Consider the following 12,921-nt stretch of genomic DNA (forward strand, 5'->3'; position numbering starts at 1 on the left):
GGGACTATGACTTGTCTAGCCACAGGTTCTTGACCCTGGTAAAGCTTCTACCTTGTGGAGTGGGCCTTAAACCCAATTAGAAATTGCTTCATTCTTATCTCATTAAATAATCCTGGCAGCCTGAAACTCAGAGAGCTGCGTGCCTCTGCTTCCCAAGTGCTGGGATTAAAGGCACGTGTCACGATCCTCAGGAAATTATATATTTGTAATTAGCATATAAACTAGTTGGATTTTGTGAGGCTTTTTACACATCCTCAGCATTGGTTAGCAAACCTTCCACGCCTTCTTCCACCTCATCCATGTCTACATCCCTACATAAACCTTTAACTCCAGCGTTCCCCTCTACTTCCGGTTCCCATGCCTTCTATGCTTCCCTCTCCCCTTTCAAGCCTTAGTCCCGTCCTCTGTCTTGTGGCCCCTTTCTGGGTTCATGACCTCTACAGATACTCCAGATTAGTTATAGAAGTCTTAAAGATCTGAAGCTAAGATGTGAATATGAAGGAGAGTGTGCATTTGTTTCCTGGGCTTGTTACCCACTTAGGATATTTTCTATTTCTATCCGTCATCCTGGAAATTTCATAAACTCCTTTACAGATGAATAAAATTCCACCGTGTAATTTCATTGTCTGGTGATTTTCACGTGTTCTGGGTTGCAAAGAGTAGGAAAAGAACAATATTGTTAAATAAGCAACTTATATGGCTTATAGTGATTGGTCTTGCAAAGTCAAAATTTAAAAATGCTGAGTTCTGTGTTTCCTAGACAAATGAGGGTAGCGTTTGTAACGTCAGTGCTCTCACAGTCTTGCAAACACCAACAGTTCATTGATTTCCTTTAAGTAACGATTGGTTTTATTTCCCTTATTTTGGATAGACAATTGGCATTTCAGCTGAAGAAAAGTTTGTTATTACAACTACAAGTAGGAAAGAAATTACCTGTGATAATTTTGGTAAGTAAAAAAATGTCCTTTTGTATTTTCTATTTGTGTAGTGAGAGAGCAGTAGTTGTATGCCACTGTCTGGCCAGAATGTTGATCATTTGGAGTACTTGGGGAGCAAGAGAAGAAAGAAAGGCCTTTGTCTTCACAGGTCACAGTGTTCCTGCTGTAGTTGGGCCATAGAGAGTGAGGCCTGGCCTTACATTACCTAGCCCTCGCATGGTAGTGTATAACCATCCCTGACTCCAGTTCTGGAGACTATGCTTTCTGATCTCCACATGCACAAGGCATGCACTTAGTGCACAGACATTCAGGCAAAACATTAATCTACATAAAATAAATCTTAAAGGAAAAGAACTGAGTGTTTAAACCTAGGTATGTGGTATGTGCCTGTAACCTGAGCAGTCAGGATGTGAGTCAGAAGGGTAAGGAGTTTGAGACTGTTTGGGCTATATTAGACTCCCCATCTCAAAAAATACCCAGTTTCCCAGCAGGCCTTCACTAGGTACCAGTCTTGAACTTTCCAAAACTTAACAGATTATGAGATATAAACTTGTGTTTTTCTGTATTTGTAAAACCTTTCTTACTTGCACGTCTTTATTTGTGTGTGTGTGTGCACACATTTATGTATGTGTGTGTTAGTACAGAGGTCAGAGGACCGCACTGTGAATACTTTTCCCTCCTACCACAGTGTGGTTCCCAGGGGTTGAACTCAGGCTGTCAGATTTGGCCAGCTGGTACCTTTATCCATCAAACAATCTTGTGGACTCAATCTGTGTTGGCTTTTACAAAATTAAAAATAAAGAAATGTGTTTTAGCTGCCATGGTAGCTTACACCTACAATCCCATCACTCAGGAAGCTAAGGCAGGAGACTTGCCCAGAGTTGGAGGGCAGCCTGGGTAATATAGTGAGTCCCAGGCCAGCTAAGACTGTAGTGAGATCCTGTTTCAACAAACAGACAAATGACATTGAACATGGTGATGTGCACTTTTAGTCCCAGCACTTGGGTGGCCAAAACAGAAGCATCTCCCTAAGGTCAAGGCCTGTCTACATAATGAATTCCAGGCCAGTCAGGGGTACCCAGTCAATCTTCAATAAAGAAACATTTCAAAAGTACACATATTGGCACACTTGTAATCCTAGCATTCAGGAGGCTGAAGTAGAAAGGTAAGTTTGAGGCCAGCCAGAGATATATTATGACACCTTGTCTTTAAAAAAACAAAGAAACAAACAGAAACTAAACACAAGGGCCACCAGGGTGGGTCAGTGGGTAGAAACACTTGCCTGACCCCAGATGCCACACTGGAAGGAGAGAACTGACTTCAGAAAGATATTTTCTGACTTCTACATGTATACTGTGACATCCATTTGCCCGTGTGTGCTGGCATCTGTACACACACACACACACACACACACACACACGAGACACACACAAAATAAATAAATAAATAAATAAATAAGTAAATAAATAAGTAAATAGAATTGAATATTTATTTGAGTATTTTAGGGTTGTGGAAATGTTATACTTGTTTCATTGACACTTTTTTATTTACAACTGGAATTTGTAAATAGAGCCATCGACAGTATAGTTACACCATCTAGGGCATTTTGTAGATATAATTTACATATTCCGAATAAACTCATCAAATTTCTGATGCTACTCTACACTTACGATTGTAACTCTCAATTACAGACGACACTGTTAAAGATGGAGTCACTCTGTACCTGCTGCAGTCAGTTGACCAGTCACTACTGACGGCGACCAAAGAAAGGATTGACTTTCTACCTCACTACGACACCCTGGTTAAAAGTGGCATGTACGAGTATTACGCAAGTGAAGGGCAGAATCCTTTGCGTAAGTAACCTGTTCCCGCATGTTTTGAACGTTGTTAGTCTCTTTCATCCTCTGGCCATAGACGCCGCTGTCCCTTCACATTCCCTCCCTTCAGCTTCATGACAAGGCACGGTAGCTCGTTTTGATCTACTCTCTTAGTTTCTTTGTATGTATTCTACTGAAATTGGGATTTATTTATTTTTTTGTTTAAATTTCCTAATTTATTCACATGTATGTGTGTGTGTACCTGAGTGGATGGATGTATGCCACATGACTGGTTTCCCAGGGAGGCCAGAAGAGGTGTCAGATGTTTTGGAGCTGGAATTAGGAGTTCTCATCCATTGGGATGGATGGTAGGAGCAAATTCAGGTCCTCCTCCAGAGCAGCAACTGCTCTTGACTGTGGAGCAGTCTCTCCAGCCCCAGTCTTTTCTTTGACTAGTGTGTGATGTGTGTGCAGACATCTCTGCCACAGTGCACATACATAAGTCTGAAGGCAGCTCCTCGGCTTCTACCAGGTTTAAATCGAGATATCTTTGTTGGCCAGTGGTATGGCTGTCAGGATATCAGAACTACAAGCTTCCAAAGATTCTCTTGTCTATGCCTAGAAGAGCACAGAGATTACAGGCGTGTGCGGTACTACACAGTTGACTTTTACATGGATTCTGGGGATCCAGAGTTACTAGGATTGCACAGCAGATGTTTTACCCATTGAACCTAGAAGTCAATTTTAAAGTAACAGTAGTCACTGTTAACCCGTTAATAGGATTAGATGTGGTTGAGTACACTGAGGGATCTTACAGTTAGATATCTGTCTGTCTTGAATACTTGTACCTCTTGATTTATTCTTCCTGTTGGCTATAAAACATCTCCAGTTAAGAAAATACCTTTTACTTTCCCTTTACTTATTTTTATTTGCTTAATAAAGGCTTGGCTTGAATGCACAGAGGTCCGCCTGCCAGAAGCCAGAAGCAGAGTAGGCTGTTGGATCCCTTTGAACTGGAGTTGTAGGTGATCTGAGCTACTGTAGGGGTGTTGAGAATGAACCTAGGTCCTCTAGAAGAGAAGTCAGTTTCTTTAACCTCTGACCCATAGGCCCAGGCCTACGTTATTTTTGAAAGATTTACTTTTGTTTTAAGTGCATGTGAGAGTATCTGTGTATTTAGGTGTATTCCATATACATGTGGAGTGGAGTCCAGACGAGGATATTAGGTCCCCTGGAACTGGAGTTTCATGCAGTTGTATGCCACCTGATGTGACCTGAACTCTGTCATCACATGCTCTTTCATCACATCACCATCCTCAGCCTGTAATTATGTTTTTAAAAGCTTATGTCCGTCCATCCGTCCGTCCATCCATCCGCATGAGGACATATGTGCCAAGGCGTGCATGTGGAGGTCCTGACAGCTAGTAGATGCCTTTCTGCTCTAGGGATGGGATTCGTGTTGTCAGGCTTGATGGCAAGCACCTTTACTGATGAGCTATCTCATGATTGCATTTTATTTCTCATCTTCCAGTAAAATGTTGAACTCAAGAATAGAACCTTTGCATTATGCTATCCCTAGAGCAGTGCCTAGCCAATAGTAGGAGCTAAAAGATTTGAAATTTGAGTTAATTTTAAATAACTTCCTTGGAGATACACTGTGTAGTCAACCGATGCATTTGTTTTAAAGACTTTCGGAGTAGCTTGATTACTGCACAGACTGTATCAGTTTTCAGCTGGGCCTTCATCACGTAGACAAGTAGGGAACCTCTGTTTAACCTTTGGCTTTGGCTTCTGTCAACTTTACAGTGTATCCCAAGGTCTTCTCTCATTTCTTTGCTTCTGGTTCTTCTTCACTTTGTTGTGGCCAGGCCTCAGGTCATGTTCATCATTTCTTTTCTGTATTTTCTTTGAGCAGACGGATCTGAATTTTATTGTATGTATGTGAGTGAAACAAAGGCTTTACCTCTGGCTGTGAAGTTCTTTGTTCAGGACAGTTATCTGTTTCAGCTTCCTATGTAATACTTAACACTAATTGAATTTGCTGTAGTAATCACTTATATAAATTGTATATAATTCTAGAGGCAGAAATTCAAACTTGTCTCAGTGTTCCTTTCCCCTTTTCCTTTGGGGAGTGGACAGGGGCAACATTGGTTTCTGGGCTGTGTTTCTTTGTAGCCTTGGCTGTCCTGGAACTAGCTCTGTAGAATAGGCTGATCTCCAATGCACAGAGATCTGCTTGCTTCTGCCTCCCAAGTGCTGGAATTAAAGGTGTATGCCACCACTACCCTGCATATTACTTCTTTTTAATTAGAGAAACAAGTGAGAAATAGTTGAGTGGCGCTTTGCAGGGAGGAGAGTATAAAATCTTGCTGCCAGTAATGAACTGAGTGTGAAGTTGGTGCTGTGGTGGGGGTCAGTAGCATGGAGACATGTGTTGCCATAGATTTTCTGGAAAAGATACTAACAGAGGGCTCCAGTGACAGCCAACGAAACCATGCCACCCTAGTCTGGCTTAGCAAATCCCAGTGATTTTATTGGGGTTACTTTCTGGAGCATGAGTGATTGAAAAGCAGTTATGTCACTGAAAAGCCCACCTGACGTGGAGGTAGTAACTCTTGAAAGCTATATCCTGGAGCGCTCCCTACGTAACTTACAGGCCGGCCGCTCAGCCAGCACGCCTACTGCTTTTATAACTTTGGAAGTAAATCTTGTAGGATTCAGGAGTTTTCTGAGCCTTGTTTATTGTTTGTTTGGCTTTGCTTTGCTTTGAGACAGGGTCTCATTTTGTAGCTCTGGCTAGTTAGAACTCACACAGGATGTTTGAGGATGACCTCAGCCTCACACAGATCTCCATGGCTCAGCCCTGAGTGCTGGGACTAAACATGTTAGTCCAAGCCTGGCTTGGGTTTGTTTTAGAGTCTAGAGCCATGTCGGTTTTGCTTACTTCCTGGGTCCCATGAGTTTGTGGGAGAGAATGTTTTCTTAATTTGGAGGAAATAGTGAAGCAATATTATTTAACATATTTTTGGGCTTGGTTTATATAGTAAGAAGATAACATTCTTTCTGTTGCTATGATGAAATACCTGACAAAAAGCAGTTTAAGGAAGGGTGCGCTTGTTCTGTTTACAGTTTTACATTTCATCATAGACAAAAAGACATAGCCTGCACAGGAAGCAATCTAGTCATACCCCACCGAGTCAGAGAGAAGAGAAGGATGAATGTCCATACCTGGAATCCTATTGGCTTTTGGTTGCTCAGATAAATACTATTACTTGAAGCAACTTAAGGGAGAAAAGCATCTATTTGTTTTAAACTTCTGGGTGATAATCCAGTGAGGGAAGTCAGGACAGGAATTCAAGCAAGAACTCAAGCAGAAACCATGAAGGAAGGCTGCTCACTCATTCACTCCTGGCTCCCTTACTGGCTCCCTCACTGTCATCTACCTAGGGATGGACCACCTGTAGTGGGCTGGGCCCTCCCACACCAGTTCTAATCCAGACAGTCTTCCACTGGCATGCTCACAGGCTAGCCTCATTCGGGCAGTTCCTCAAGTAAGGCTTCCTCTTCCCAGGCGACTTTAGGATGACACTAAAAACTGACTGGTATACTTAGCTTTTCTCGTTTTACTCAGTCTGGTCGCTAGGATAGGTTAATCCTTAAAAGAATCCCTCACAGATATTTCCAGGGAGTTGTCTCCAAGCTAATTCTAGATCCTGCCAAGCTGATGATTTAAATCATCCTAGGAACTGTGTTTGGGAGTGTAGCTTCTCTTTGAGCTCCTGACAATGCTCTCCTCAGTCTCTAGAGTGCTGTGATCACAGGTGCCTAGTTACTTTTCTGTTGCTGTGAAGAGACACTGTGACCAAGGCAACATAAAAAAGAAAGAATTTAATTGGGCTTATGATTTCAGAGAGTTAGAGTTTTGATGATGGTACAAAGGCCCAGAGGTAAGCACCTGGAGTAGCAGCTGATAGCTCATGCCTGGATCTGTGAGCATGAGACAGAGGGCACATTGGGAATGGCAGGAGCTTTTCTATTGAAAGCTCATATCCCACCCCCAGTGACACACCTCCTCCAACAAGGCCATACTACCTGATTCTGCCCAAACGGTTCCGCCGCCGGAGACTTAAGCATTCAAACCATCACACTAGCTATGCGCCAACACATGTGGCTGCCGTTTAACATGGTTTTCTTAGTCTTTAGAATTCTATTTGCAAGCTAGCTGTGTGTGTGTGTGTGTGTGTGTGTGTGTGTGTGTGTGTGTGTATGTGTGTGTGTGTGTGTGTTTACAGAGGATTGAATTTAGGGCATGCTCTCACTGAATTACTCAGGCTGTTCTGGAACATACTTTGTAACCCAGGCAGACCTTGAACTTAAATCTTGCCTCAGCCTCCTGGTAGTTGAGGCTGCAGGCCTTTGGCCAGCAGACTAGCTTCTCAAACCTGCCCTTTCTCATTGCTGCTGTTTTTGATACAGGGTCTTACTGTGTTGCTCAGATTCGTGCCTAATGACTTTTTTATACGTAATCATTGGTGATGAGACTTATTTTGAATAACATCATTAGACTCAGGTTAAAAATACTTGTAGCTCTTTGGAAAATAAAAGTGGTTGCTTTAAGGAACTTCAGTGCATAAAACTTTTAGTGTTTTAAGTATTGACTGCATTTTCTAGTCCTTCTACTTTGAACTTTTATAAAAAGTTTGGGATAGAGAGATTAAGCAGTGTTTTTTCAATCTCTTCCAGCATTTGCTCTTGCAGAATTAATCGACAATTCATTGTCAGCTACTTCTCGAAATGTTGGTGTTAGGAAAATACAGATCAAATTGGTAAGAAAATCATACATAAGGAATTGTAATCATTTTTGTTAGTAGTATATTGGAAACATTTTTAGTTCCTTTTGTATATGTATGTTTTTACTTATTTATACATGTCTTTATGTACTCATTTTTTTATTTATAATTTCTTTTTCTTAACACTGCATTGTAAACACTCAAATATTTTACAATATTAGTGCAGGTTTTGTTAACTACAGTGTAATTTACAGAATAAGTCTTCTGTTCCCAAACAGATTGCTTTCCCTCCTATATTTTTGCCATGAGAAGCAATATGGGACTAGTGTTTGTTTATATATGCCTTGATTATTTTCTTAAGTTAAATTCTGAGAAATGATGTTTTCAGATTAAAAAACGTTAAGAATTCTAAAGCTTTTGCTAGATATAATTCAGTGCCTTTAGGAAAATTTTTTTGGTATTTTTTGTTTGTTTGGTTGGTTTTTTTTTGAAACAGGGTTTCTCTATGATGCCTTGACGGTCCTGGAACTTACTCTCTAGAGCAGGCTGGCCTTGAACTCAAAGAATTCTTCTCCCAAGTGCTGGGATTAAAGGCATGCACCACTACCTCCAGGCTGCCTAAGAAAACTGTATTTGTTTATACTTGTACTGGTGATATAAGTGGGCCTATTGAATTTCACACTTAACTCTTCATGTTTTAAGTATTGATTGGCGTTTTCTTGTCTTTTTTATTTCATAGCTTTTTGATGAAACCCAAGGAAAGCCTGCTGTCGCCGTGATAGATAATGGAAGAGGGATGACCTCTAAGCAGCTCAACAACTGGGCTGTGTATAGGCTGTCAAAATTTACAAGACAAGGTGACTTTGAAAGGTTAGAACATCTTTCTTTTCCTTCTTAATGGTACTTGTGTATTTTAATAAGGGTAAGAACTCTAGTGCGCTCTAGGATATAGATGATTTATTAGAGGGCTTGATTTTATCAGTGTGTTTGTTTTATTACAGGGTGTTGTAATACATACTCCAAAATAGAACATGTGCTTTTCCACTGAACGATACCTTTTGCATTTCCTGAGGCCTGTGTGAGTTATGTTAACATTGAATATTGAGTTAGGACAGTAGAATGGTGCTTAGGATAATCTTCATAAACCATCTCGTACTACTTGAAAATACCTAGATTAGAATCCTGTATTTCTATTTCCAGCCTCAGTTTTTCAGACTATAACAGCTATTAGGGAATAGAATCCAGCTTTGTATCATAACACACCTGTAGACAATGCTTACCGCACAGGGGGCTGGTTGTGGGAACTCATGTCTGTAATCTGCTGTGTCAGCATGCTGAGTTCTATCAGATGAGCAAAGATTGTCGGTGATTGTCCAGGTTTTTGTGGTGTTGGCAATAAAACTCAGGCAAGTGACTCTCCTGAGCCACACCCTCAGTCTAGTGCTGTCTGACAGACAAGGTAGTGAATGAAGAACAGGGACCCTGCTGTCATTCACCTGGTTTGGGTTTCCTGACTCTTTATTTGTTGTGGGACACGTGTCACAGCACTTTCCCTCTGTGTGTTACTTTATGTACTTGGGAACTGGGGATATAGTCTATCAAGGTTTTGTGAAAACTGAGCTAGGAAACATGTAACATCTTGAGCTAGTGCCTGTCATACAGTAAGCACGAGCCGTTGTCTTATTTCTTACTTCTGGTGCAGCACTTCTCCATAACCATCCTTTCTACTGTTTTCATGAATGGGTGACACTCAAAAGAGTGGTTAAGAGGCCAGCCTGAAGCTCGGCATGGTGGCATATGCCTTTATTTCCAGCACTCAATCAGAGGCAAGTGGATCTCTTGGGGATAGCCTGATCTACATACAGAGCAAGTTCCAGAACAACCAAGGCTGTGCAGATAAACTTTGTCTAAAAAAGGGTAGCCTGGGGTTGGGACACAGGCCTGAAGTTACGTGGCACTACGATCTAAAAGTTTGAGTATAGGATTTTGTATCTGCTTGACAAAGATAAAGGAAATAAGTGGTAGGAAAGTAGGGCAGAGGGAGCCAGGGAATCGTTCTTCTACCTTTCCAGTGGGTTTATGGTGTAGCCTACAGTCTAACTACAGCTATATCTTCACTGGACTCATAAGACACTGATTTCTCTCTACACCATAACCAATTTTTAAAAAAGATTTATTTATTTTATGTATATGAATACATTGCTGCTCTCTTCAGACACACCTGAAGAGGGCATCAGATCCCATTACAGATGGTTGTGAGCCACCATGTGCTTGCTGGGAATTGAACTCAGGACCTCTGGAAGAGCAGTTAGTGCTCTTAACCTCTGAGACATCTCCCCAGACCCATAACCACATTTTTAACTTAACTCAAAAGTTGAGGAAGTTTCCATTTTTGGTACAAAGCACCCTTTTTCTGGATTGAATTACATATATGTGTATATGAATACATACATGTACACATATATGTATGGTGTCTGTAAATAATTACAGCTACTGCATCCTCACAGTGTCTCCGGTTTCTGCGACATCATCACGTGTCATCCTTTAACCTTGGCATCCACTGACATAGGATAAATCACTGGGTACTTCTCTGCTCGCCGTTCAGTTTCAACTTGACACAAGGGTGATGTTGTAAGAGACAGGCTACGGAAAAGGAAGGCTCATGGAAGAGAACACCTCTCGCTCTATATTTGCTCTATTAAGAAATGTAATCACAAAAAACTTACTTATAAACATTTTAAATTATTGATTAGAACTGTGGAGAAAATGTAAGGTGACAGAGCCTAGCTGTTGTAACCGTGTGTTTGAGTTGAGACTGTCTTCAGGAAAGAAGGCATTTTACATGTAATTCCAGTTATTTTTTTATGCATGCACACCAGCATGTGTGTTTGTGTATGTGTGTTTAAGTGCCCACTAAGGGCAAAAGAGGGTGTCATATCCTTTGTGGCCGGAGTTACAGATGGTTGTGAGCCACCTGACGAGGGTGCTGGAGAATGATATCCAATGTTCTCAGGAGCACCAAGTGCTCTTAACTGCTGAACCGTCTCTCCAGTCCCACTAATACATCTTTAACAGGTGGTAAAGGTCCATTTCAGCTTTTAATTTTTCTAGGTATTGTGATCAGCACCTTGGTTTATAGTAGTCTAGTTTGGCTTAAACATTTCTAGAGCACAGGAATGTTTCCTTCCTTCCCGGTCTTGTCTTTGAGGAGGAGTCTCACTTTGTAGCTCCAGCTGACCTGGATGATTTTGAACTCGTGAGGTTCACCAGCTGCTGCCTCTCACATTCCAGGACTGCAAGCATGTACCACTAGCTCGGCTTCTTCTTTCTGACCTTAAATAGTTGAACTCTGATGTGTCTAGCTGTGAATCTTTATAATTTCATCCTCTTTGGAATTAATTAAAAATTTTAAATGTGTGCAAGAATTCTCCTTCTATTTGGAAAATGTAGCCCATTATTTCTCCAAATACTTTTTTCTGTATTCTTTTGCAGTTCCTTATGTTTAGGTGCAGTGATGATCCTATAGACCTCAAATGCCTTGTGCACATTTTCCTTAACTTTTTTTTTTTTTTTTTTTGGTAGCTTCATACATAGTAGGCGGGTTCTGTACCACTAAGCTGTTTGGTTCTTCAGACTAAGCTCAGCTTGTCCTTAAGTTTATGGGTTCATTCTTCTGCCAACTCCAGTCTGTTCATGACCCATCGACTCATGTGACTTTTTCATTTTGTTATTCTTTCCAAATGCAAATTCTAGATAATAAAAATTATTTTACTACCACTGATTTTTTACTGATACATTTGGTGAAATACTCTTATACTTTATAGTTATGGTTTCTGTGTTTTCAACATCTAAATATAGTTGTTTAAATTTTTGTCTTGTAATTTCTTCTGTGACATTATCTACTATGATTTTTTTTTTAAAAAAAAACTTTATTTTATGTATCTTTATCTGCATGTATGTTTTGTACCACATGCAGGCTTTGCAGATGCTAGGCAAATGCTCTACCCTTGAATTACATCCCTAGCCCTGGAATACATTTGATGATTTTGGTAGGAGTTTTTAGTGGGTGGGTAGTTTTGAGATAGAGTTTTACTGTATATCCCATGCTGCTCTCAAAGTTAGCCCCCTTCTCCCTCTATCCTTCAAGTAGATTGTTTTAAAGCACTATAACTGAGACAGTGTTTTCTTCCAGTGATCACTCAGGATATGTCCGGCCAGTACCAGTACCACGCAGTTTGAACAGTGATATTTCCTATTTTGGTGTTGGAGGCAAACAGGCTGTTTTCTTTGTTGGGCAATCAGCCAGAGTAAGTGAAAAATTTCCCTGATAGTGAAAACTGATCAAAATGTTTTAGGATTGACAAACTTAACTGTTAGGAATTAATGTACTTTTTAAATTGTTTGACAGATGATAAGCAAACCTATAGACTCCAAGGATGTTCATGAGCTTGTGCTTTCTAAAGAAGATTTTGAGAAGAAGGAAAAAAATAAAGAGGCAATATATAGTGGATATATTAGAAACAGAAAGGTACAGTACATTTTATAGCTCAAAATTACACATTTATTCTTTTTGCCACATGATAAGACAGGGTAATTTTCTGACTTACTACTGAGATGTCAGTGTTTTAAAAACCTGAAGGTAAGAGATTTTCAAAATGTTCTATTTTCATATTTTCCTTTAGTTATATAAGTAGCAAAATGATCATTTATGTATTTTTCTTTTCTTTTTTTTTTTTTTAAGCTAAAACTTTTCACATAAGTTAACCTAGGAAACTTTATATATGTAAGTTACTTAAAAAGTTGCAGACCTTGGTTTGGATTTGTGTTCAAATTTTTTTTGACATTTTATTCACTTATGTTATGTGGGGTGTATGTGTATGTGCCAGTATACATGTAGTGGTCAGAGGACAACAACCTGAAGGAGAGGGTCCCAGGGACTGAACTCAGGTTGGTGTCGAGTGCCTTACCCACGTGCTGTCTCTCTGGCTCAGAACATCAATTTTAAAGTCTTTGTTATGAGGTAATAATAGAAACCAGGGATAATGTCATTTCAGGAAGTCGGAACTTAGAGGAGTGAGTTTTTGTCACAGCCATGTCCTCACACTTGCACATATCCCTTCATATATACATCTACACAGAGTAAAAACGAGTCTTTAACACACAAGTAGCAGTGTTAAAATGTCTTCCTTACTTGAAAATACATTGTGTCTAATGCTATAGGAGAACAATAAAATACCCCAGTGCCCGAGAATAGCACTGAAAACAGTTTGCTGGACTTTTTTACAGTTCAGTGTTTTAAAAATATATATACTTAGAGCATTGACACTAACATTTCCTACTCAACATCTTGAGTATTCATTTTAGAAAATGCTTTTT

At 40.1% G+C, this 12,921-nt stretch overlaps 1 protein-coding gene across 1 annotated transcript in view; it reads left to right on the forward strand.

Annotated features, from left to right (window-relative positions):
* Positions 1–12,921, forward strand: part of Smchd1 (structural maintenance of chromosomes flexible hinge domain containing 1) — a 112,769-nt gene that overhangs the window by 10,048 nt on the left and 89,800 nt on the right. The window contains exons 2-7 of the mRNA XM_028762219.1: positions 872–947; positions 2,630–2,791; positions 7,499–7,581; positions 8,285–8,415; positions 11,738–11,852; positions 11,954–12,073. Of these exons, the coding sequence (XP_028618052.1) occupies positions 872–947; positions 2,630–2,791; positions 7,499–7,581; positions 8,285–8,415; positions 11,738–11,852; positions 11,954–12,073 (687 nt within the window). The remainder of the gene's footprint in view (positions 1–871; positions 948–2,629; positions 2,792–7,498; positions 7,582–8,284; positions 8,416–11,737; positions 11,853–11,953; positions 12,074–12,921) is intronic.

The sequence above is a fragment of the Grammomys surdaster genome, unplaced genomic scaffold, assembly GCF_004785775.1.
Source record: "Grammomys surdaster isolate TR1022 unplaced genomic scaffold, NIH_TR_1.0 132, whole genome shotgun sequence".
Taxonomy (NCBI): domain Eukaryota; kingdom Metazoa; phylum Chordata; class Mammalia; order Rodentia; family Muridae; genus Grammomys; species Grammomys surdaster.